Below are 22189 nucleotides of genomic sequence, written 5' to 3'. Positions count from 1 at the left end.
GTGGAATTTTATTTTATTATTTTTGCCTTTTCTGCCACATTATTACTTGTTTGGAACACATCACCGTAAACCCTGAGACTGGGATGTCATTGATTGGATTAGCCAATTGAGACTTGACGCTCACTCCGTATTTTAAACACAGCATTTCAGGAGTAAAAATGCCCACAAGAAAATGTTGTTTAGAGTGAGTCTTAAATAGTTATGGCACTGGGGAATTATATTCACCTTAAATACAAATTGTAGAATGGACTTCAGGTATGTAGATTTTCATTGAACAGATTTGGAAGGTGGAATAAAACATGGGTTTACATGTAACAAATAATACAGTAACAGACCAATGTTGTAACATTATTTTTTGCATTTAGCTCTATACAAGGTGTTTTAATCCAGGACCTAGATTGTGAAGTGCTGTCTTATGCTCCTATGGTTATATTGACCTACTCAATTGCGCTACTGTTTTTCTTAGGTGAAAAGCCTCATGGTTTATTTATTACCTACAATGGAAATATTGTATTGTTTGGAAGTATCTAGTGTTTCTTCTCTGGTCCAAACAGGAATTAGCACAGTAAGTTGATGTATATTTTGAACTACCTAATAATAAAAAATGCTAAGCTGAGCAAAAGTGAAAGCTGGTGGAATACTTGGATAGATCTCAGGTTTATAACTCTATTACTGTCAGAGGTCCTCAGATAACAGTTGCTGAAGGTCATTCTTTGTCTAAGAAAAAAAGGCAAATTACTGAAATAACATGAGTCGTCTGCTTATTATATCTCTATGGGAATGTAAATGATAATTTTGGGGGAGGGTTGCTTTTATTTTTCTTTTAATTATGATATTGTTAAGGAACATTTTATTTGTTTATTCTCTATATACACACACTATGTTTTTCCACACCATTTGGAAATTAGCTGCAGACATCATGACTTGTCACCCCTAAAATGCTTCAGGTATCTCCTAAGAATAAGGCATTCTTCTATAACACAGTTATTACTCAGAAAATTTAACTACAATACTATTATGAAATATACCATGGAAATTCAAGTTTCACCAATTATGCAAATTACTTTAAAGCTGTTTTTCATTCCTGATCCAGGATCCAATCAAGCATCATACATTTAATTTCTTTGTATGGTCACACGGTAGTCTGCTTTAACCTTTTAACTGTTCCCTTGTCTTTTTTATCTTTTGGGAGATTGACGTTTTTGAGTCCTAGCCTGTTGTATTGTAGTATGTCCTATATTTGAATCTGTCTGGTTGTTTCATCATAAGATTCATGCTAAGCTTTTTGGCAAGAATACTGCATAGGTAACACTGTCCTAATTGCATCACATTAAGGGTCTCATGTCCTTTTGTCCTATTATTGCTGATGTTAAATTTGATCACTGAGTTAAGGCAGTTCTGCCAGATTTCTCCAGTGAAAAGTACATTTCTCCTTTTCTAATTAGCAAGTAAGTTCTGTTGCACTATTTTGAGACAGGGAATACCTTTTTCCCAACAGTTTTTCCCTGTGATTTTCAAATCCATCAGTGAATAGTTCTTACCTTAAATCAGCTGTTTCTTTAGTATAAAAAAAAATGTGTTAATTCTATATTTCAATTGAAAATGAGTTTTTGCTTTTGTAGGATACCATATACCTTCTGGAAGGAATTTGCAAAAATGATCCAAAGTAGGTCATGTTTTTTTTTATTTAATCATATAAGCTATTAAATGACAGTTAAGTTCAAATTTATTTATTAATATAAATGGCAAATACACTAATAGTGGAAACTTTCTTTCAGACTGTCTGAAGACTCAGTCTCTGTTTTAGTACTCAGGTGTCTTACCGAAGCTTTACCAGAAAACAGGTAACTTCTCATTTTCTTTCGTACCTTACCCCTTAATGAAAAATTTAAATTCCCCATTAATAAAAGTTTTACTGAAATTTCCTTTTCAACTTACCAGATTGAGTCGGTTACTTCATAAACGTAGATTTGCCGAAGCGGAGAACTTTGCCCTTCAGTTTGGACTGGAGGTTGAGGTAATCACTGATGAGTTCTTTTGTTCACAGGACAAGCATTTCTTCATGTACTAGGCACTGGGATAACACACATGTAAAACAGAATTGGAATTTAGTGTAATCAAACCTATAATTAAGATCTAACCAAAGTAGAGTGGGGATCCAAAGGAGAGATTGATCATAGTGGGATGAAAGACTTCATGGAGGAGATAATTTTTATGTCAGATCTTAGAAGATGTTTCAAATAATCCAGGGAGAGGATGGGAATTGTAGGTATATGGATGTGTGAATAAAGTGAGAGAGGCTTATGGTGCTTCCAGGAACTCCTAATAGTCAGGTAGGACTAGAGTGGCAGCTATAAGTGCAAAGGAGTAAAAGGAGATGATGTGGGTGGGTGGGAGGCTGGAGAGCCTTGTATGGATTGCAAAGGATTTAGATTTTATTCTGCAGGTGATGGGGAGCTGCTGAGAATTGTAAGCAGGAGAGTGTCTTGATTAGGTTGTCATTCTGCAAAGGTGGAGAATTGTTTGAAAAGGGACTGACCAAAGGTATAAAGACCAACTGAGAGACAAAATAGCTTTCTCCAAGATACCTGAACTAGGGGGATATACAAACGGGAGGGCCTGGTGAGAGAAGCCTGTAGGCAGTATGGTCAGTGGAACTTAGTGATCAAACCTGGGGAGAGACAATGGAGGGAATGGACCAGCAGGAATCTAGCTCAGCATGAGTGGGCTGGTGATGACATTACCTACAGTGAGGAGTATGTATGGAAGAAACCATCTGGGGCAGAAGTTGAAGGAATCTGCTTTATAAAAATCACTTGTAGGGGGTCTTGTAAAATGAGGCTGCCTGATAGGAAGTTGGAGAGTGGTCTGAGCAAAATCTAGAGGCATGTAATGTGAGAGGACTGGCTCAGACTGCTTGGAGAATGTGTAGAGTAAGATGACATCTGAGGATGAGATCCAGGGGTACCAGGATATGGGCAATACAGGAGGAAGGACTATAAATGTATTTGAGAAGAAATAAACGAGGAAAACCTCAAGAATGTATGATTATGGAAACCAGAGAAGGAGACATTTAAAGTTGAGTGGGGCGTGACCAGCAGTTTCAAATACTAAAGATAAAATCAAGTGTAAAAACTGAAGGATGTCTTTTGGCTTTGGCAATTGGGAGGTCACTTGATATCCCTTGGAAGAAGGTCTGGGAAGTAATGAAGGAGAAAACTTGATTGTAGTAGAAAATTAACATTTCCTAAGTGGGTAGTGGGTAAACTTGTGTCTGTTTTAAAAATGTAACATTTTGAAACATGCAAAACAGTTTTGTATACTGTTTAGAAAGGCATATAAGTAAAGGGACAAGGAAATTACTGGAATAATAAGCAAGAAAATCAGAACAATGGAGACTCTGGTTGGGGGAGAGAATGATAGATTTGGAAGAAGAGAAAGGGGTCTTAATCTATTTTGGTAATATCCTGTAGTTTTTTTTAAGTTGGATGATGAGTATGTGAGCATTTGTTGTATAATTAACCTTTCTGAGCATCAGAAAGTTTCATAATAACTAATTTTTAAAAAGACTAAATGGATCAAAAAGTCAAAATCTGTGAAAGCAATTTTCACAGTTGAAAAACCCTTTCTTAATACTTTTAGTCTTCAGAATCAGAGTGCCCATGTCAAAGCAAGCATTGTGTTTATAAAAAAGGAACCTGAATATGTCTAACTCGGGTATTTCTAACTCATACTGTTTCTAGCTGCTAAAGAGCCTTCACAGACTTAGAAAACTAGGCATGAAATATAATCATGTGATCATCTTAAAAACCAGCTCCACCACTTTTCAACTGCATGATTTTAGTCACAGTACTTAACCTCATGAGTCTCAGTTATCTTGGTTGCAAAAGGGGGATATTAGGATTTACCCCCATAGGGTTTTGATGAGTTGTAAATGCTTGCTTAAGTTTTTATGAGAATTAAATTACAAAATTCTCATAAAGCTCTTAGTGCAATGCTTGACACATTTAGTAAGGACTCAGTAGAAATAGTTTCCATAACTCTTAATCTGATTACCTTTGGGTTATTAAGTGTCACCTTCTTTACCACTTATTCCTGGACCACATGAAGATTCACCTGTGTTCATAACAGTTTGATGCACACAGCCTACAAAGTCATCCATGGTATTTTGCTTCAAGGTGCTTGATGTGGCATGTTTATATTACAGCTTGTTTACAAGGTAAAAGCAAATGATATTTTGGAGAAACTGGCTTTGAGTTCTGTGGACACCAGTGAGCAGACTGAATGGCAAAAACTTATAGAGGAAGCTAAGGAAAATCTACATAAAATCCAGGTGTGTTTTCCCTGTCATGTACTAGAGTATCCAGACTTACGATTGATCACCATTAGGTTGTCTTACTGTGTCTGGCATTTCTAAAACAGGATGATGAATTTGTGGTGAATTACTGCTTGGAGGCTCAGTGGATAACCTATGAAACGACCCAGGAAATGCTAAATTATGCCAAAACCAGGGTAGGTTTTTAAAACATTTGGACATGTTAGTTTGTCTTATGCAAAAGAAATCATTTTTAAAAAATGAGTTCTTTATCCAAGATAGACCTTTTTTTTTCTTTTTTTTTTGAGAGGGCATCTCTCATATTTATTGATCAAATGGTTGTTAACAACAATAAAATTCTGTATAGGAGAGTTAATGTTCAATGCACAATCATTAATCCATCTCAAGCCTAATTCTTGTCAGTCTCCAATCTTCTGAAGCATAACGAACAAGTTCTTACATGGTGAACAAATTCTTACATAGTGAATAAGTTCTTACATGGTGAACAGTACAAGGGCAGTCATCACAGAAACTTTCGGTTTTGATCACGCATTATGAACTATAAACAATCAGGTCAAATATGAATATTCGTTTGATTTTTATACTTGATTTATATGTGGATCCCACATTTCTCCCTTTATTATTATTATTTTTATTTTTAATAAAATGCTGAAGTGGTAGGTAGATGCAAGATAAAGGTAGAAAACATAGTTTAGTGTTGTAAGAGAGCAATTGTAGATGATCAGGTGTGTGCCTGTAGACTATGTGTTAATCCAAGCTACACAAGAGCATTAAAACATCCACGGATGCAGAAGATTTCTCTCAAAACAGGGGGGGTGAGGTTCTAAGCCTCACCTCTGTTGATCCCCAATTTCTCACCTGATGGCCCCCCTGCGACTGTGCCTGTCTTAGGTTGTTCCTCCCTTGAGGAATCTTACCCGTCTCTGGCTAACCAGTCATCTTCCGGGGCCATACAGGGAGATGTAAAGTTGGTAAGTGAGAGAGAAGCCATATTGTTTGAAAAGGTTAGCTTTTTACTTCTTTGCAGATTTATGCCCTGTGGCTTCTATGCCCAGCATTTGTCTTGAGGTATCTTTACCACTTGGAGGAATTATGATACTCAGTAAATTCAATATGAGGCACGAATTCTATTTAAGGGTTGTAATTAGAAAGGAAGAAGAAAAGCTATAGAGGTAGCAGATGGAAGAAAACATGGGAGGATTGATTATTTCTTTGACATACCGTCTTGTAGAGTAACTTAAGCATGTATAGGTTTTAAACTACTAACTAAATTGCACACACACATTAACATAAGAATACAGTGACATAACCAAAGCAGATCTATAGTTACCAGCCATCTCCAGTGAAGCCAAGAAAACCAGTTAGGCACCCTAGGCATTTGTGAAAATTTGTCTATGATATAATGGATATTGTCCAACTGTACTTGAACAGTCTGAGAGAAATCAGACAAATTAAAACAACCCATTCCTGGGAACTGTTCACATCCCATATGTTCTTTTAACCGTAGATAGTCTGTAGTCGTAAGATTTTGGAGCGCTACAACTTGCTCTTCTCCTAATTCTTGGCAAGATAGACCTTTTTTAAAGTACATTTTTTGCTATAGATTGTTGCCCTTGGTGACCATTGCTAGTGATATTCCTTAAAATCAAGGTGAAAATTATGCACAAAATATGAGCTGTATCATCAATAATGTATCACAATGTATCATAAAATGCATTATTTTTAAGAGATGTAATTTATTATTCACTATTCATCTCAGTTCAGTGCAATTTTAAAGATAACTTTTTCTTTCAAGTCACATAAAATCCATTTTCTTTCATGAAAAACTTAACATAGCAGATGTTCTAACCATGTTTCTTATTGTTCATCTTAGCTTTTGAAGAAAGAAGATAAAACTGTTCCTGTCTATTCTGATGGCTTAAAAGAGGTAATTACAATAGATTTATAGGTTAATAGGGGTGAATGTACCTTCATAGTACATTTTTCAGTTCAAATAGGCGTATATTTTTCAAGAGTAAGTTATTTTAATACTTGCTTCCTTATCTGCAAAATGGGAATAGTAATAGTATATATTGAGTTATTTTGAAGTCAAATGAGATAATTTACATAAATCATGTTACATTGCCCCTGCCTGGCACAAGTAAGTATCATGGTGCCAAAAGTACATGTGATTGTGCACACATGAATATATATTTTAAACTTTTATCTAGAAGTAAAATTTTGGTATAATCCAGCTAGGTGTTACCATAAGGGTATTTATAAATCAGTAAGAAAACTAAATGATTTTGAAGGACACCTATAATATAAGTGTGCAAATGCCTTCCATTTTTGCAGTTTATTGCTGAATGTGATTAGAAAAGTTTCTTTTATTCTGAGTTTTTTTTGTTTTATGTTAGATAAAGGTAATCATGTTTATGGGAATTGACCTGTAGTATGCAACAAAATGAGAACGTGTGCAAAATTTCTGAAACAGAAAGCTTATTTTCTGTGTTCTTAATTTTAATATTGTTGCGCCCAATATTCAGATTATCGAGTTATTTCTTTTTTAGGTACTAAGGGCTCATGCAAAGTTGACTACTTTCTATGGAGCCTTTGGGCCAGAAAAATTCAGGTGTGTACATTCCTCATTTCTAATTTTCAGGTTATGAATTAGATTCAAATTTGGAATGTTGTTTAAAAAATGTAATATTGCTTTGATTGACTTTGTGTTTCTGGATGTTAAGTGACGGAAAATACTATTTTTCCTTCTAAACTTTAGGCACTCTCCTACATCGTCTATGGGAACTGAGACGTTTGAAGTAGAAATTTAAATGCACATACCTTTGCCTTCACAATTTCACTTCTGTAAATTGATCCTGCTAGATACACTAACATGCGCACTGAGTATTATTTGCATAAATGAGATATAATTACCTTAATGATTAGACAAGTTTATTTATCAGAAAAATTAACATTGAAGGGAAGCTTTATTTTTTTCTTCATGGCTAGTCAGTTATCCCAGTACTATCATTAAACCATCCACCCTTTCACTGCTGATCATGATGTTACCTTTATCATAATGTGAAAAATCTGGTATGTGTTTATCTGTCTCTGGACTATAATTGTATCCAGTTGATCTTACTCCCTATTTGTTCACCAGTATCAAATAGTTTTATTGATGTAACTTTAAAATGTTCTCTTTTCTGGCAGGCCAACCTACTATACTTTTCTTATGTTTCAGAATTTAAGAGACTATTCTCTCATGTTTGTTTTTCTATATGACATTTGCAATCAGAATCAGCTTGCCCAGTTTAAAGAAATCTTACTTTTAATTGGGATTGTTTTTTAAATTGGGAATGTGCTGAACCTAGGATTAATCTGACAAGAACAAGCATCTTTACAATACTGAATCTTCCTATTTAAGGACACCATGTGTCTTCCTATTCCTTCTATCCTTTTTTTTATGGTCTATACTCATTTGTCTCATATAGATTTTGTACATTTTTTTGTCAATTTTTGTTTTCCTCTTTTCCTACTTTATAAATGGACTTTCCTAAATCATATTTGTGAAAGGATATAGAGAGTTACTGATTTTTTAAAATTAATTGTTAACCAGCTACCTTACTGAATTCCTTTATTATTCAGTTATTTTTCAACTGAATTTAATTTTTTCCAAGTTTATAATTATATATTCAAATAATGCTAATTTTGCCTCATATTCTCATTATTTTCTTTGCCTAATTTCATTGACTAGTGCTTATAGAAGGATATTAAATAATATTGGCAATAAGCATTCTTCTCTTGTTCTTGGTGATAATGGAAATGCTTATTTTATCATTTAAGCATGATACAGGCTTTTAGGGGTTTTGTCTTTTTATAATTTTAAGGAAGTAATAGTCATCAGCTATATCTGAGCTTTATCAGGACTGAGTGGTCATTGCAGCATTGCTGATTATAGCAAAAGATTGGAAATTTTCAACTGCAGGACAAGATAAATAAAGTATAGTAAACCTGTGCCATGGAATAATATGTAATCCTTAAAAAGAAAAACATTCATGTGTCCTGATTTGGTACAAACACTTTGATAATATAAAATCTTTTAATTTTTTTTAATTTTACTATCATTAATATACAATTACATGAACAACATTATGGTTACTAGACTCCCCCTATTATCAAGTCCCCACTACATAACCCATTACAGTCACTGTCTATCAATGTGGTAAGATGCTATAGAATCACTACTTGTCTTCTCTGTGTTGTACAGCCCTCCCTGTGCCCACCCCCCACATTATGTCTGCTAATTGTAATGCCCCTTTTTCCCCCTTATCCCTCCCTTCCCACCCATCCTCCCAATCCCTTTCCCTTTGATAACTGTTAGTACATTCTTGGGTTCTGTGAATCTGCTGCTGTTTTGTTCCTTCAGTTTTTTCTTTGTTCTTATACTCCACAGATGAGTGAAATCATTTGGTACTTGTCTTTCTCCGCCTGGCTTATTTCACTGAGCATAATAACCTCTAGCTCCATCCATGTTGTTGCAAATGGTAGGATTTGTTTTCTTCTTATAGCTGAATAACATTCCACTGTGTATACATACCACATCTTCTTTATCCGTTCATCTACTGATGGACACTTAGCTTGCTTCCATTTCTTGGCTATTGTAAATAGTCCTGCAATAAACATAGGGGTGCATATGTCTTTTTGAACCTGGGCTGCTGCATTCTTAGGGTAAATTCCTAGGAGTGGGATTCCTGGGTCAAATGGTATTTCCATTTTTAGTTTTTTGAGGAACCTCCATACTGCTTTCCACAATGGTTGAACTATTTTACATTCCCACCAGCAGTGTAGAAGGGTTCCCCTTTCTCCACATCCTCACCAACATTTATTGTTGTTTGTCTTTTGGATGTTGGCTATCCTAACTGGTGTGAGGTGATATCTCATTGTGGTTTCAATTTGCCTTTCTCTGATGATTAGCGATGTGGAGCATCTTTTCATGTGCCTATTGGCCATCTGAATTTCTCCTTTGGAGAAGTGTCTGTTCAGATCCTCTGCCCATTTTTTAATTGGCTTATTTGCTTTTTGTTTGTTGAGGTGCATGAGCTCTATATAATTTGGATGTCAACCCTGTATCAGGTATGTCATTTATGAATGTATTTTCCCATACTGTAGGCTGTCTTTTTGTTCTACTGATGGTGTCCTTTGCTGTACAGAAGCTTTTTAGTTTGATATGGTCCCACTTGTTCATTTTTGCTTTTGTTTCCCTTGCCGGGGAGATATGTTCATGAAGATGTTGCTCATATTTATGTCCAAGAGATTTTTACCTATGTTTTTTTCTAAGAGTTTTATGGTTTCATGACTTACATTTAAGTCTTTGATCCATTTTGAGTTTACTTTTGTATATGAGGTTAGACAGTAATCCAGTGTCATTACATGTAGCTGTCTAGTTTTGCTAACACCAGCTGTTGAAGAGGCTATCATTTCCCCATTGTATATCCATGGCTCCTTTATTGTATATTAATTGACCATATATGCTTGGGTTTATATCTTGGCTCTCTAGTCTGTTCCATTGGTCTATGGCTCTGTTCTTGTGCCAGTACCAAATTGTCTTGATTACTGTGGCTTTGTAGTAGAGCTTGAAGTTGAGGAGTAATTCTCCCCGCTTTATTCTTCCTTTTCAGGATTGCTTTGGCTATTTGGGGTCTTTTGTGGTTCCATATGAATTTTAGAACTATTTGCTCTAGTTCATTGAAGAATGCTGTTGATATTTTGATAGGGATTGCACTGAACCTGTAGATTGCTTTAGGCAGGATGGCCATTTTGACAATATTAATTCTTCCTATCCATGAGCATGGGATGTGTTTCCATTTGTTGGTATCTTCTTTAATTTCTCTCATGAGTGTCTTGTAGTTTTCAGAGTGAAGGCCTTTTACTTCCTTGGTTAGGTTTATTCCTAGGTATTTTATTCTTTTTGATGCAACTGTGAATGGAATTGTTTTCCTCATTTCTCTTTCTGGTAGTTCATCAGTAGTGTATCAGAATGCAACAGATTTCTGTGTATTACTTTTGTATCCCACAACTTTGCTGAATTCAGATATTAGATCTAGTAGTTTTGGAGTGGATTCCTTAAGGTTTTTTATATACAATATCATGTCATCTGCAAACAGGGACAGTTTGACTTCTTCCGTACCAATCTTGATGCATTTTATTTCTTTGTGTTGTCTAATTGCCATGGCTAGGACCTCCAGTACTATGTTGAATAAAATTGGGGAGAGTGGGCATCCTTGTCTTGTTCCCAGTCTTAAGGGAAAAGCTTTCAGCTTCTTGCTGTTAAGTATAATGTTGACTGTGGGTTTGTCATATATGGCCTTTATTATGTTGAGGTACTTGCCCTCTATACCCACTTTGTTGAGAGTTTTTATCATGAATGGATGTTGAATTTTGTCAAATGCTTTTTCAGCACTATGGAGATAATCATGTGGTTTTTATCCTTTTTGTTGATGTGGTGGATGATGTTGATGGATTTTCGAATGTTGTACCATCCTTGCATCCCTGGGATGAATCCCACGTGATCATGATGGATGATCTTTTTGATGTATTTTTGAGTTTGGTTTGCTAATATTTTGTTGAGTATTTTTGCATCTATGTTTATCAGGGATATTGGTCTGTAATTTTCTTTTTTTGCTGTGTCTTTGGCTGGTTTTGATATTAGAGTGATGTTGGCCTCATAGAATAAGTTTGGGAGTATTCCCTCCTCTTCTATTTTTTGGAAAACTATAAGGAGGATGCATTTTAGGTCTTCACTAAATGTTTGATAAAATTCAGCAATGAAACCATCTGGTCCAGGTATTTTGTTCTTAGGTAGTTTTTTTATTACCAATTCAATTTCCTTGCTGGTAATTGGTTTGTTCAGATTTTCTGTTTCTTCCTTGATCAGTCTTGGAAGGTTGTATTTTTCTAGAAAGTTGTCCATTTCTTCTAGGCTATCCAGTTTGTTAGCATATAATTTTTTGTAGTATTCTCTCATAATTCTTTGTATTTCTATGATGTGCATAGTGATTTTTCCTTTCTCTTTTCTGATTCTGTTTATGTGTGTAGACTCTCTTTTTTTCTTGATAAGTCTGGCTAGGGGTTTATCTATTTTGCTTATTTTCTTCAAAGAACCAGCTCCTGCTTTCATTGATTCTATTGTTTTATTTGTCTCGATTTTATTACTTTGGGCCTCATTTGTTTTTCCTTTTCTAGTTTTGTTCATTGTGATTTTAGACTGTTCATTTGGGTTTGTTCTTCTTTCCTTAGGTAGCCTGTAGTGCAATATACTTCCCTCTTAGCATGGCCTTCATTGTGTCCCACAGATTTTGCGGTGTTGAATTATTGTTGTCATTTGTCTTCATATATTGCTTGATCTCTATTTTTATTTGGTCCTTGATCCATTGGTTATTTAGGAGCATGTTATTAAGCCTCCATGTGTTTGTGGAATTTTTCGTGTCCTTTGTGTAATTTATTTCTAGTTTCATACCTTTGTGATCTGAGAAACTGGTTGGTACAATTTTAATCTTTTTGAATTTACTGAGGCTCATTTTGTGGCCTAGTATATGATCTATTCTTGAAAATGTTCTGTGTGCACTTGAGAAGAATGTGTGTCCTGTTGTTTTTAGATGAAGTGTTCTGTAGATGTCCGTTAGGTTCATCTGTTCTAATACATTGTTCACTGCCTCTGTCTCTTTACTTGTTTTCTGTCTAGTTGGTCTGTCCTTTGGAGTGAGTGGTGTGTTGGAGTCTCCTAAAATGAATGCATTGCATTCTGTTTCCACCTTTAGTTCTGTTAATATTTGTTTCACATATGTATGTGATCCTGTGATGGGTGCATAGATATTTATAGTAGTTATATCCTCTTGTTGGACTGACCCCTTTATCGTTATGTAATGTCCTTTTTTGTCCCTTGTGACTTTCTTTGTTTTGAAGTCTAATTTGTCTGATACAAGTACTGCAACTCCTGCTTTTTTCTCCCTATTAGTTGCATGAAATATCTTTTTCCATCCCTTTACTTTCAATCTGTGTATGTCTTTGGGTTTGAAGTGAGTCTCTTGTAGGCAGCATATAGATGGGTCTTGTTTTTTATCCATTCAGTGACTCTGTGTCTTTTGATTGGTGCATTCAGACCATTTACATTGAAGGTGATTATCAATAAGTATGTACTTATTCCCATTGCAGGCTTTAGATTCATGGTTACCAAAGGTTCAAGGGTAATTTCCTTACTATCAGTCTAATTTAACTCTCTTTGTATGCTATTACAAACATAACGTCAAGGTTCTTTTTTTTTTCCTCCTCCTTTTTCTTCCTCCTCTATTCTTTATATGTTAGGTATCATATTCTGTATTCTTTGTCTATCCCTTGATTGACTTTGCGGTTAGTTGATTTGATTTTGCATCTGCTTTGTAATTAATTGTTCTACTTTGCTGTGGTCTTATTTCTCCTGGTGACATCTATTTAGCCGTAGGAATACTTCCATCTATAGCAGTCCCTCCAAAATGCATTGCAGAGGTGGTTTGTGGGAGCTAAATTCTCTCAGTTTTTGCTTATCTGAAAATTGTTTAATCCCTCCTTCAAATTTAAATGATAACCTTGCCAGGTAGAATATTCTTGGTTTGACGTCCTTCTGCTTCATTGCGTTAAGTATATCATGCCACTCCCTTCTGGCCTGTAAGGTTTCTCTTGAGAAATCTGATGATAGCCTTATGGGTTTTCCTTTGTATGTGATCTTTTTGCTCTCTGTAGCTGCTTTTAAAAGTCTGTCTTTATCCTTGATCTTTGCCATTTTGATTATTATATGTCTTGATGTTGTCTTGGGTCCCTTGTGTTTGGAGATCTGTCAACCACCATAGCTTGGGAGACTATCTCCTTCCCCAGATTGGGGAAGTTTTCAGCAATTACCTCCTCAATGACACTTTCTATCCCTCTGTCTGTCTTTTCTTCTTCTGGTACCCGTATAATGCAGATATTGTTCCATTTGGATTGGTCACACAGTTCTCTCAATATTCTTTGATTCTTAGAGATCCTTTTTTCTCTCTGTGCCTCAGCTTCTTTGTATTCCTCTTCTCTAATTTCTATTCCATTTACTATCTCTTCTACTACATCTAATCTGCTTTTAAATCCCTCCATTGTATGTTTCATTTCAGATATGGAATTTCTTAATGATTGAATCTCCAAATTAAATTTGTCCCTGAGTTCTTGAATATTTTTCTGTATCTCCATGAGCATGTTTATGATTTGTATTTTAAACTCTCTTTCAGGAAAATTGGTGAGTTCAGTTTCACTTGGCCCTTTTTCTGGAGTTTGTGAGATTTTGGTCTGAACCAGGTTCCTTTGACATTTTATAATTCTATGTTGTGCCCCCTAGTGCCCAGAAGCTCTAGTTTCTGGAACTGCCCAGCCCCTAGAGTGAGGTTGGGAGTTGTCAGGGAGCAGCACTGGTGCCTGGGGGGAGGAAAGAGCTGTTTCCTGACTCCCAGCTGCAGTGCCAGTCTCCAGTATCAGAGCCAGTGGGCTGAGCACAGAGCCTCTGTGCTTGGCGTCTCTAGCTGCTGTAGGCGGGGCCTCCCTCTGGCTGCCTGACACCCGCGCAGTGACTGTGGTTTTGCAAGCAGGTGCCAGCAGGCCAGGGGGAAGATGCAGCAGGCTGTGTGTCACAGTGGGGGTCCTTGGAGCTGAGTAGCCAGCCAGGGGGATGGTGTGCCTGAAGCTTCTGAAAGTTCCCAACCTGCTGGGCTGAGTGTGCCCAGACAATCTTGTCCACCTATCCCTTCTCCCACATAGCAAGCTCCGTGCAAACCCCACCCCTTAAGCAGCCCTCTCACTGCTAGGAAGCCTCTCAGACCACCTGCCTTTCCTTTGTCCCAGAGCGGTCGGATGTGGATCCCCATCCTCCACAAACAGCTGGAATCTCAGTCTCTCAAGTATTCTGCCTGTCCCAGCTCCCCAACCCCACCAACCTCCAGAGCACCACTGTAGGTTTGTGTTTCAAAGCAGACCTCCAGGGTTGGGTGTTCAGCAGTTCTAGTCTTCCACCCCCTCCCCGCTCCATTTCTCTTCCTCCCGTTGGTGAGCTGGGGTGAGGGAAGGGCTTGGGTCCCGCCAGATCAAGGCCATCTTACATTACCCTGTTTCATGAGGTCTGCTCTGTTTGTGAGGTCTGTATGCAGTCTGGTGCAGCCTTCTTTCCTGTTGCTGTTTTAGAGCTAGTTGTATTAACTATATTTTCCCACTATATGTGGTTTTGGGAGAAATTCTCTTTCTCACCTCTCACACCACAATCTTGAATCAATAATATAAGATCTTTTAAGTACAGTTAGTATATATAGAAAACCCTCATTCGTTTAAAAATTAAAAATGGTTGCTTTTACGTGTGATTGTTTCAGGAAGTCCCTACAAGAGTAGATATGGCCTCTGGGGGAAGTGACAGGAGTTCCATAGGTCTAAGATAAGAAGGAAACTTACTTTTCACTTTATAAGTTTTGGAACTTTTTTACCTCCTTGAATATAAAAAAAAGTTAAAATGATAATGATTTCTATTTGAAACATACAGTCTTAATTTTTTTTTTTTCAACTACTAACTTTTTTCTTCTCTTCGACTTTGCAGTGGTAGTTCTTGGATTGAATTTCTGAATAATGAAGATGACCTTAAGGATATTTTTTTGCAGCTGAGAGAAGGAAACCTTGTTTGTGCCCAGTACCTGTGGCTTCGGCACCGGGTATTATGTTTTGCGTTTTTCCCTTAATGGCTTTGTGGCCCCTGAGATAGGTGACTAAATCAGTGTTGAAAACTAAAAGAGTGGCGAGTGTGTTTGGGTATTGGAATTCAGACTGTTTGGTAAAAATCTGATCTGTCTCACAGAAAATTGTCCTCTGATAATACTAAACTAGAGAAAACACTATAAAGATCCAATAGAAAAATATTTGATTTCATCATTTAGAGTCTAGTTCCCAAACCTGCTCAAAAGGCAACATTTTATTAACTGATTTATTGATGGACTTTTTTTTTTTAACATTTTTATTAGTGGAATAAATTAAGTTTCTACCACCAAATAAACCTGCTGAAAGTTTACCCAAAACATTTCAGTTTTCAAAGCCTTCAGGATTCAGAATTGCAAATAAGAGATTATGGGTCTGAAATACCTGCCAAGTCCCCACAGTCCCTTCGTGGGCTTTCTTATGTAGGATTGGTGGATAGGGTTTTCCTATTGCAGCTCAGACTGTGGTAAAGGATTGGCCATTAAAATCACTGCTCTGAATCCCCTGGGTGTTGATGTGTAATGTTTGGCCCAAAAAGCAGTACCTTGGTATGATGCCATTAACTTAATTGCTTGTTAAGATTTGTACTATCATTTCCAGTTAAGTTTTCCTTCAGTCACCTCTGCCAGCTCCTGTGCCACCTAATTTATTAATTGGTATTTGCTGCCATGAGATGTCATGAAATTTATGGCTCTTAACTTGATTTGTTTATATAGAGTAAATCACCTGTAGTGCTTACTATTCATTAGTAAAATATTTGTTGAAATGACTTCCTAATAATCTTTTTCTTTTGAGAGGCTGTCAGTTTAAACTTTTCAGGTAAATCTTAATTTCTCTGAATGATTAGGCAAACTTAGAAAGCAGATTTGATGTGAAAATGCTTGAGAACTTGCTCAACTCAATTTCTACACCAGTCTCTCTGCAAAAGCTTTGTCCATGGCTTAAAAATGATGTGATCCCATATGTGAGAAGGACTGTACCTGAAGGACAGGCAAGTGCCTTCAATATTTCTGCTCTTGATGCCTCAGTTTTGTTTTTTATGTTATATCATTGAAGAATATGTCATGTTAATACCAGTTAGTTCATTTTAGTATCTTTTTTGAATTACTATCATGGAGACTTTAAATCAATCCATTGATTGTCAGGCATTTCATTTTTAAATGATTTTATCTATTTCAGAAAATTCTTGCAAAATGGTTGGAGCAAGCAGCCAGGAACCTTGAATTAACTGATAAGGTAATACTAGTATAAATAGCACCAAAAAGATACTTCAAACACTCCAAGTGGCATAAAACATTGTTTTTAATTGTCTCTAATATTTTTAAAGGCAAACTGGCCAGAAAATGGACTTCAGCTTGCAGAAGTATTTTTTACAGCAGAAGAACCAGATGAGTTGGTATTGGCATCCTCTTGGCATTGGATTTCCATGGTATGATACAGGAATTGAATTTTTTTTTAGGAATAAAATACTCTGTTTATATTAGAATGTTTGTCTACATGTACTTAGAAATATATCCACTTAAACTTTCTGTTTTATATTTTTTACTTTTGTTGTGTACTTTTAAAGTGCACAAAAAGGAAAATTTTTTTTTTCTTTCTGATATTTGTTACTTCAACCTATTTTAAGTGCACTGTTGTTCTTTATTGAACTAAACAAAAGGAAAACTATATGTAAACATACTCCTAAGTAGTATAATTGCGATTTTCTGCATTAGCAGCATTTCTCTGTCCTTTAAAACTTAATAGTGTGTTAGGATTAGTTTTAAAAGGCTACATCAGTCAGGTTTACTTCTTTTTTTTTTTTCAGTTTTGAGATGGGTTTTTTTTTTGTTTTTTTTTTTGAGAGGGAATCTCTCATATTTATTGATCAAATGGTTGTTAACAACAATAAAATTCTGTATAGGGGAGTCAATGTTCAATGCACAATCATTAATCCATCTCAAGCCTAATTCTCGTCAGTCTCCAATCTTCTGAAGCATAACAAACAAGTTCTTACGTGGTGAACAAATTCTTACATAGTGAATAAGTTCTTACATGGTGAACAGTACAAGGGCAGTCATCACAGAAACTTTCGGTTTTGATCACGCATTATGAACTATAAACAATCAGGTCAAATATGAATATTCATTTGATTTTTATACTTGATTTATATGTGGATCCCACATTTCTCCCTTTATTATTATTATTATTATTTTTAATAAAATGCTGAAGTGGTAGGTAGATGCAAGATAAAGGTAGAAAACATAGTTTAGTGCTGTAAGAGGGCAATTGTAGGTGATCAGGTGTGTGCCTGTAGACTATGTGTTAATCCAAGCTAGATAAGGGCATTAAAACATCCACGGATGCAGAAGATTTCTCTCAAAACAGGGGGGGTGAGGTTCTAAGCCTCACCTCTGTTGATCCCCAATTTCTCACCTGATGGCCCCCCTGCGACTGTGCCTGTCTTAGGTTGTTCCTCCCTTGAGGAATCTTACCCGTCTCTGGCTAACCAGTCATCTTCCGGGGCCATACAGGGAGATGTAAAGTTGGTAAGTGAGAGAGAAGCCATATTGTTTGAAAAGGTTAACTTTTTACTTCTTTGCAGATTTATGCCCTGTGGCTTCTATACCCAGCATTTGTCTTGAGGTATCTTTACCACTTGGAGGAATTATGATACTCGGTAAATTCGATATGAGGCACGAATTCTATTTAAGGGTTGTAATTAGAAAGGAAGAAGAAAAGCTATAGAGGTAGCGAGGTAGCAGACAGAAGAAAACATGGGAGGATTGATTATTTCTTGGACATATCTTCTTGTAGAGTAACTTAAGCATGTATAGGTTTTAAACTACTAATTAAATTGCACACACACATTAACATAATAGGAATACAGTTACATAACCAAAGCAGATCTATAATTACCAGCCATCTCCAGTGAAGCCAAGAAAACCAGTTAGGCACCCTAGGCCTTTGTGAAAATTTGTCTATGGTATGATGGATATTGTCCAACTGTACTTGAACAGTCTGAGAGAAATCAGACAAATTAAAACAACCCATTCCTGGGAACTGTTCACATCCCATATGTTCTTTTAATAGTAGATAGTCTCTAGTTGTAAGATTTTGGAGCGCTGCAACTTGCACTTCTCCTAATTCTTGGTTGAGTTCTAACAGTATAGATCCAGTCAAATTTGTTGTTTTACTGAAAGCACAGGCCAACTTAGATATCTCCTTCTTCATTCCAATGGTAAGTCCAGGAACCGGTGGGATGGATGCAAGGTTTACTTCTTTTAAACTAGCAAGCCACTCCTAGTTATGATTGCATCTCTTAGACATTTTAACAGCCATTATTATGGCTTAAGTACAAATGAATTTTTTAGAAGATTGAATTGAGAAAAGTCTAGGACTTTGTGACTGTTCAAGAAAATAACAATACTAGAAAGGAAAATAAGATCAGAAATACTGATTTTATATTTGACATTAGTTAATGAGCTGAATTTATTATTTGGCTTCTCAATTTCTTTTTCCCTTTAGGTTTCTCAAAACTAGAAAGTGTTCATTATATTGAATAAAAAATACACTCTTGTATTTTAAAAAAGTTTCTTAGGGTGCCATAATTTAGTTTATAAACTAACATATGAGACATCTCGGTATAACCTCAACTCTTAAGTTTTAAGTACTTAAGTACCAAAGGCATGACCTTATGCTGTGCAATGTGTAACTGCTTATTCCTTAAGTTTCTTGAGCCTAAAAATAAGTAGTAAGTCTCCTACTTTCTGATATAGGAGATCCTTGTTACTAATTATACTTACTGATCGTACACTGTAAATTTAAAAAAAGGAAATTACTTTCTAGAAGTCTTGAGCGGTACAGTGATGTAATTAATATATATTATAGTGTATAATGTATGTCGATCATTTTATTTTTCCACAAAAGGGCTTTTCCTCTTACTATAATACACAACTTTGTCTTTTCCCTGTTAAATGCCTTTATCAATATTGAAAATTCTAGAGTTCCTTGTATATAACTTTGGGAAGTGTTACAGCTTTATATCTGGTTATGATCTCTGTGTATGGGACATTGAGGGCCATCTAAGTGATGCTTGTGTACCCAAGTACAGAAATATTACAGTAATAGATTTTTTATTTTTTTAAGAAAGAAAATTACTTTCAGATTTCTTTTTGATTCATATCTGTTTATTTGTACTAGTTAATTTTCATGAAAAATCTACAAAATGTAAAGGTATAAGTTGCAGATTTCCTCTTATGCAATTTCTTATTTTATCTGAAATAATTCTTTTTGTATATTGGCTTTCACACTTTTATTTCATATCCTTAACAACTTTAACACTGTTTCAGAAGGATTATCAAAACACTGAGGAAGTGTGTCAGTTAAGGACTTTGGTAAATAACCTGCAGGAATTGGTCACATTGCACAGGAAATACAACTGTAAGTTGACCCTCTCTGATTTTGAGAAGGTAAGTCTAGAATTATCAGAATTTTTTTTATATCATAGCTGGTATGACTCATGTTTGTATTCATGCTGTCTTTCTTTTGGCATCCAGGAGGATACAGCCACCATCGTGTTCCGAATGTTTGATAAGGTGCTGGCCCCAGAGCTCATTCCTTCCATCTTAGAGAAGTTTATAAGTGTTTACATGAAGGAACATGACTTGCAAGAGGAGGAACTTCTCCTGCTCTACATAGAGGTAACTTTTTCTTTAGTCTTTTCTTGGACATATGCAGTGTATCATTATATTAAATGTTGAATTCTTAAAGAAATGTCATGCTTTACCGTTAGGATTTACACAGCATATTGTATTAGTTAAGAATGTGGGGTAAGTCTGCTGCTAACTAACTGGTAACTTAAGCAAAATGGGATAATATTAGGACTTTCTCCAAATGGTTATTGTGACTAGGAACATGAGCTCAATAAATATTAATAGTGATTTTTTGTTTAATAAGCTAAACAAACTCATAAGCTGCAAATAAAATAATAAGCTGCAGTAACCTTATTTGTAGATTCTTCGAGAATGTTTCCTTAAGTTTCCTGCACCATATAAAACTGAAGGCCAAAGTATTGACAGGTTTACATTTTTTGACCATTGGTCAACATTCATGGCTTAAGTAGAGGTTTTGTTTATTTACACATCCATAAAAGCTTTTTATCCATATATCTGTGTTTTTACTTTATTTTTAAGGAGGGTTATAAGTTTAAAAAATACATTTTTATCCCTTTTTAGGATTTATTGAAGAGGTGTAGCTCAAAGTCCACATCACTCTTTGAAACAGCATGGGAAGCAAAAGCCATGGCAGTAATAGGATGTTTATCTGACACAGATGTAAGTAGTGACCATGTAGATTTTCCTTTAGAGCATTACATATTTCTCAACACTTTTTTTCTAATCAGAAGAGCAACATATATTTGCTAAGGAGAATTTGTGAAGGATGACAAAGGAGTAAAAAGGAAGTAATATGTGATGATAATTCTATTTCCTTTAGTTATGGAGAATAAAAAGCCAAAGTTTTCTCATTCCAACTCCTAGAACTACCATGGACAGTTGGATGCATATATTTCTAGGCTTTTCTATGATTATACAAACATGGAGACATTTTTTTAATATGTTATAATATGCTTTTATTTTTACTTAATACTGTTATTAGTTACCATTATAAAATATGAATAAAATCCTGAAAATACTTTTAAACATTGGGACTGTAGAAGGTTATAGAACTATATGACTTAATTTTCAGTAGAGAAAGTACTTTTCTGAGTTTTTGTAAATAATATAATTGATCTTTATATGTGAAAATTAGAAGAAATATATACCTTTGCAGTCAGAAGATGGAATGTTTTACAAACTACCCTCTGCTGTGGATAATGACAGTGTCATTAATTTGCATGAAACATAAATCTGAGGGTCATTCATTTTCAGCATGTGTGTGTGTGTTTTCATGTGTGTGTTTCTGTAGCTCATATTCGATGCTGTGCTTAAGATCATGTATGCAGCCGTGGTTCCCTGGAGCACAGCTGTGGAGCAGCTGGTGAAACAGCACTTAGAAATGGATCATCCCAAGTAAGATTAGGGTCTCCCAAACCATTTTTTTGGTGTCAGATAAACCTTATGTTTTCATTTGACATTCATTTATGGTTTTCTATCCCTTACTGTGTCCCTCAGTATATCATAAAAAAAGACAATCCATGTTAATATCAACAAATTTACTTTTAGAGTCAAGTTATTACAGGAAAGTTACAAACTAATGGAGATGAAAAAGCTTTTAAGAGGCTATGGAATACGAGAGGTCAATCTATTGAACAAGGAAATAATGGTAAGTATAGTAGTTAAAATTCTCCACTACTTTCCTCTTGTTAGAGAATGTTAGTAGGTGTCCCATTGTTTATTAAGAGTGGTAAAGATGACAAATAAAAGTTAAGAAGTTAAAGGAGTCTATCAAATCATCCTGCGGTACACCCTAAATATATACACTCTTTATTTGTCCTTTTTAACCCTAGTAAAGCTAGAGGTGAAAAAAATAAGGTAGACAGGACTGTCATAAAATTCAGAACATAAAATCATGTTTTAATTTTTCATACAGCTTAGGTTTTTGCTGTGTTATTTTAATTGATGAGCACCTAGCCTTATGAACAATGATTTCTGGGTTCTCTGTGGAATTTCACAACAAAAAAATGTATGTATTGTCTCTATTTCAGAGGGTAGTCAGATACATTCTCAAACAGGATGTGCCGTCTTCTTTGGAAGATGCTTTGAAGGTGGCCCAAGCATATATGTTGTCTGATGACGAAATCTACAGTCTAAGGATCATTGATCTGATTGATAGAGAACAGGTACGAACATTTCCTGTTGTCCTTTCACAGCATTCTTTGTTAGCTAAATCCTTAAAAACTCAAAACAGTCAAATTATTCAAATAGATTAGCACAAAATAAAGTTATACCAATATGAAAATACTGGTGTTAGATAGGCCACTTTTTTCATGTCTCTAGGTTCTTTCAAAGTATTTTGTGAATAGCTAATGGACTTTCATACTCTTTGATAGCTAACAAAACTTGTGTTTTATATACAAGTAGGACCCTTTGATTCCAGAATAAGATG

The 22189-nt window shown here is 35.5% G+C and overlaps 1 protein-coding gene across 11 annotated transcripts in view; it reads left to right on the top strand.

The window, feature by feature from the left end:
- The window catches only part of KNTC1 (kinetochore associated 1), a 71550-nt gene that overhangs the window by 10214 nt on the left and 39147 nt on the right, over positions 1-22189 (top strand). For 7 of the 11 annotated variants that reach the window (XR_012125441.1, XM_017649303.3, XM_073222489.1 and 4 more), the window contains 17 exons: positions 467-565; positions 1623-1666; positions 1779-1844; positions 1942-2017; positions 4208-4333; positions 4423-4512; positions 6210-6263; positions 6886-6947; positions 14952-15063; positions 15951-16094; positions 16283-16339; positions 16431-16532; positions 19435-19785; positions 20320-20418; positions 21050-21153; positions 21307-21406; positions 21789-21923. Coding sequence is in view for 10 of the 11 variants with exons in the window: in XM_017649303.3 (XP_017504792.3) it covers positions 467-565; positions 1623-1666; positions 1779-1844; positions 1942-2017; positions 4208-4333; positions 4423-4512; positions 6210-6263; positions 6886-6947; positions 14952-15063; positions 15951-16094; positions 16283-16339; positions 16431-16532; positions 19435-19785; positions 20320-20418; positions 21050-21153; positions 21307-21406; positions 21789-21923 (1821 nt within the window). In the remaining variant the exon portion in view is untranslated. The remainder of the gene's footprint in view (positions 1-466; positions 566-1622; positions 1667-1778; positions 1845-1941; positions 2018-4207; positions 4334-4422; positions 4513-6209; positions 6264-6885; positions 6948-14951; positions 15064-15950; positions 16095-16282; positions 16340-16430; positions 16533-19434; positions 19786-20319; positions 20419-21049; positions 21154-21306; positions 21407-21788; positions 21924-22189) is intronic. The other 4 variants (XM_017649304.3, XM_017649307.3, XM_017649305.3 and 1 more) reach the window with 3 other exon arrangements.

This window comes from Manis javanica, chromosome 15 (assembly GCF_040802235.1).
Source record: "Manis javanica isolate MJ-LG chromosome 15, MJ_LKY, whole genome shotgun sequence".
Classification (NCBI taxonomy): Eukaryota; Metazoa; Chordata; class Mammalia; order Pholidota; family Manidae; genus Manis; species Manis javanica.
Note: the sequence above shows the minus strand (reverse complement) of the source record. Positions and strands in the feature narration are given on the sequence as shown.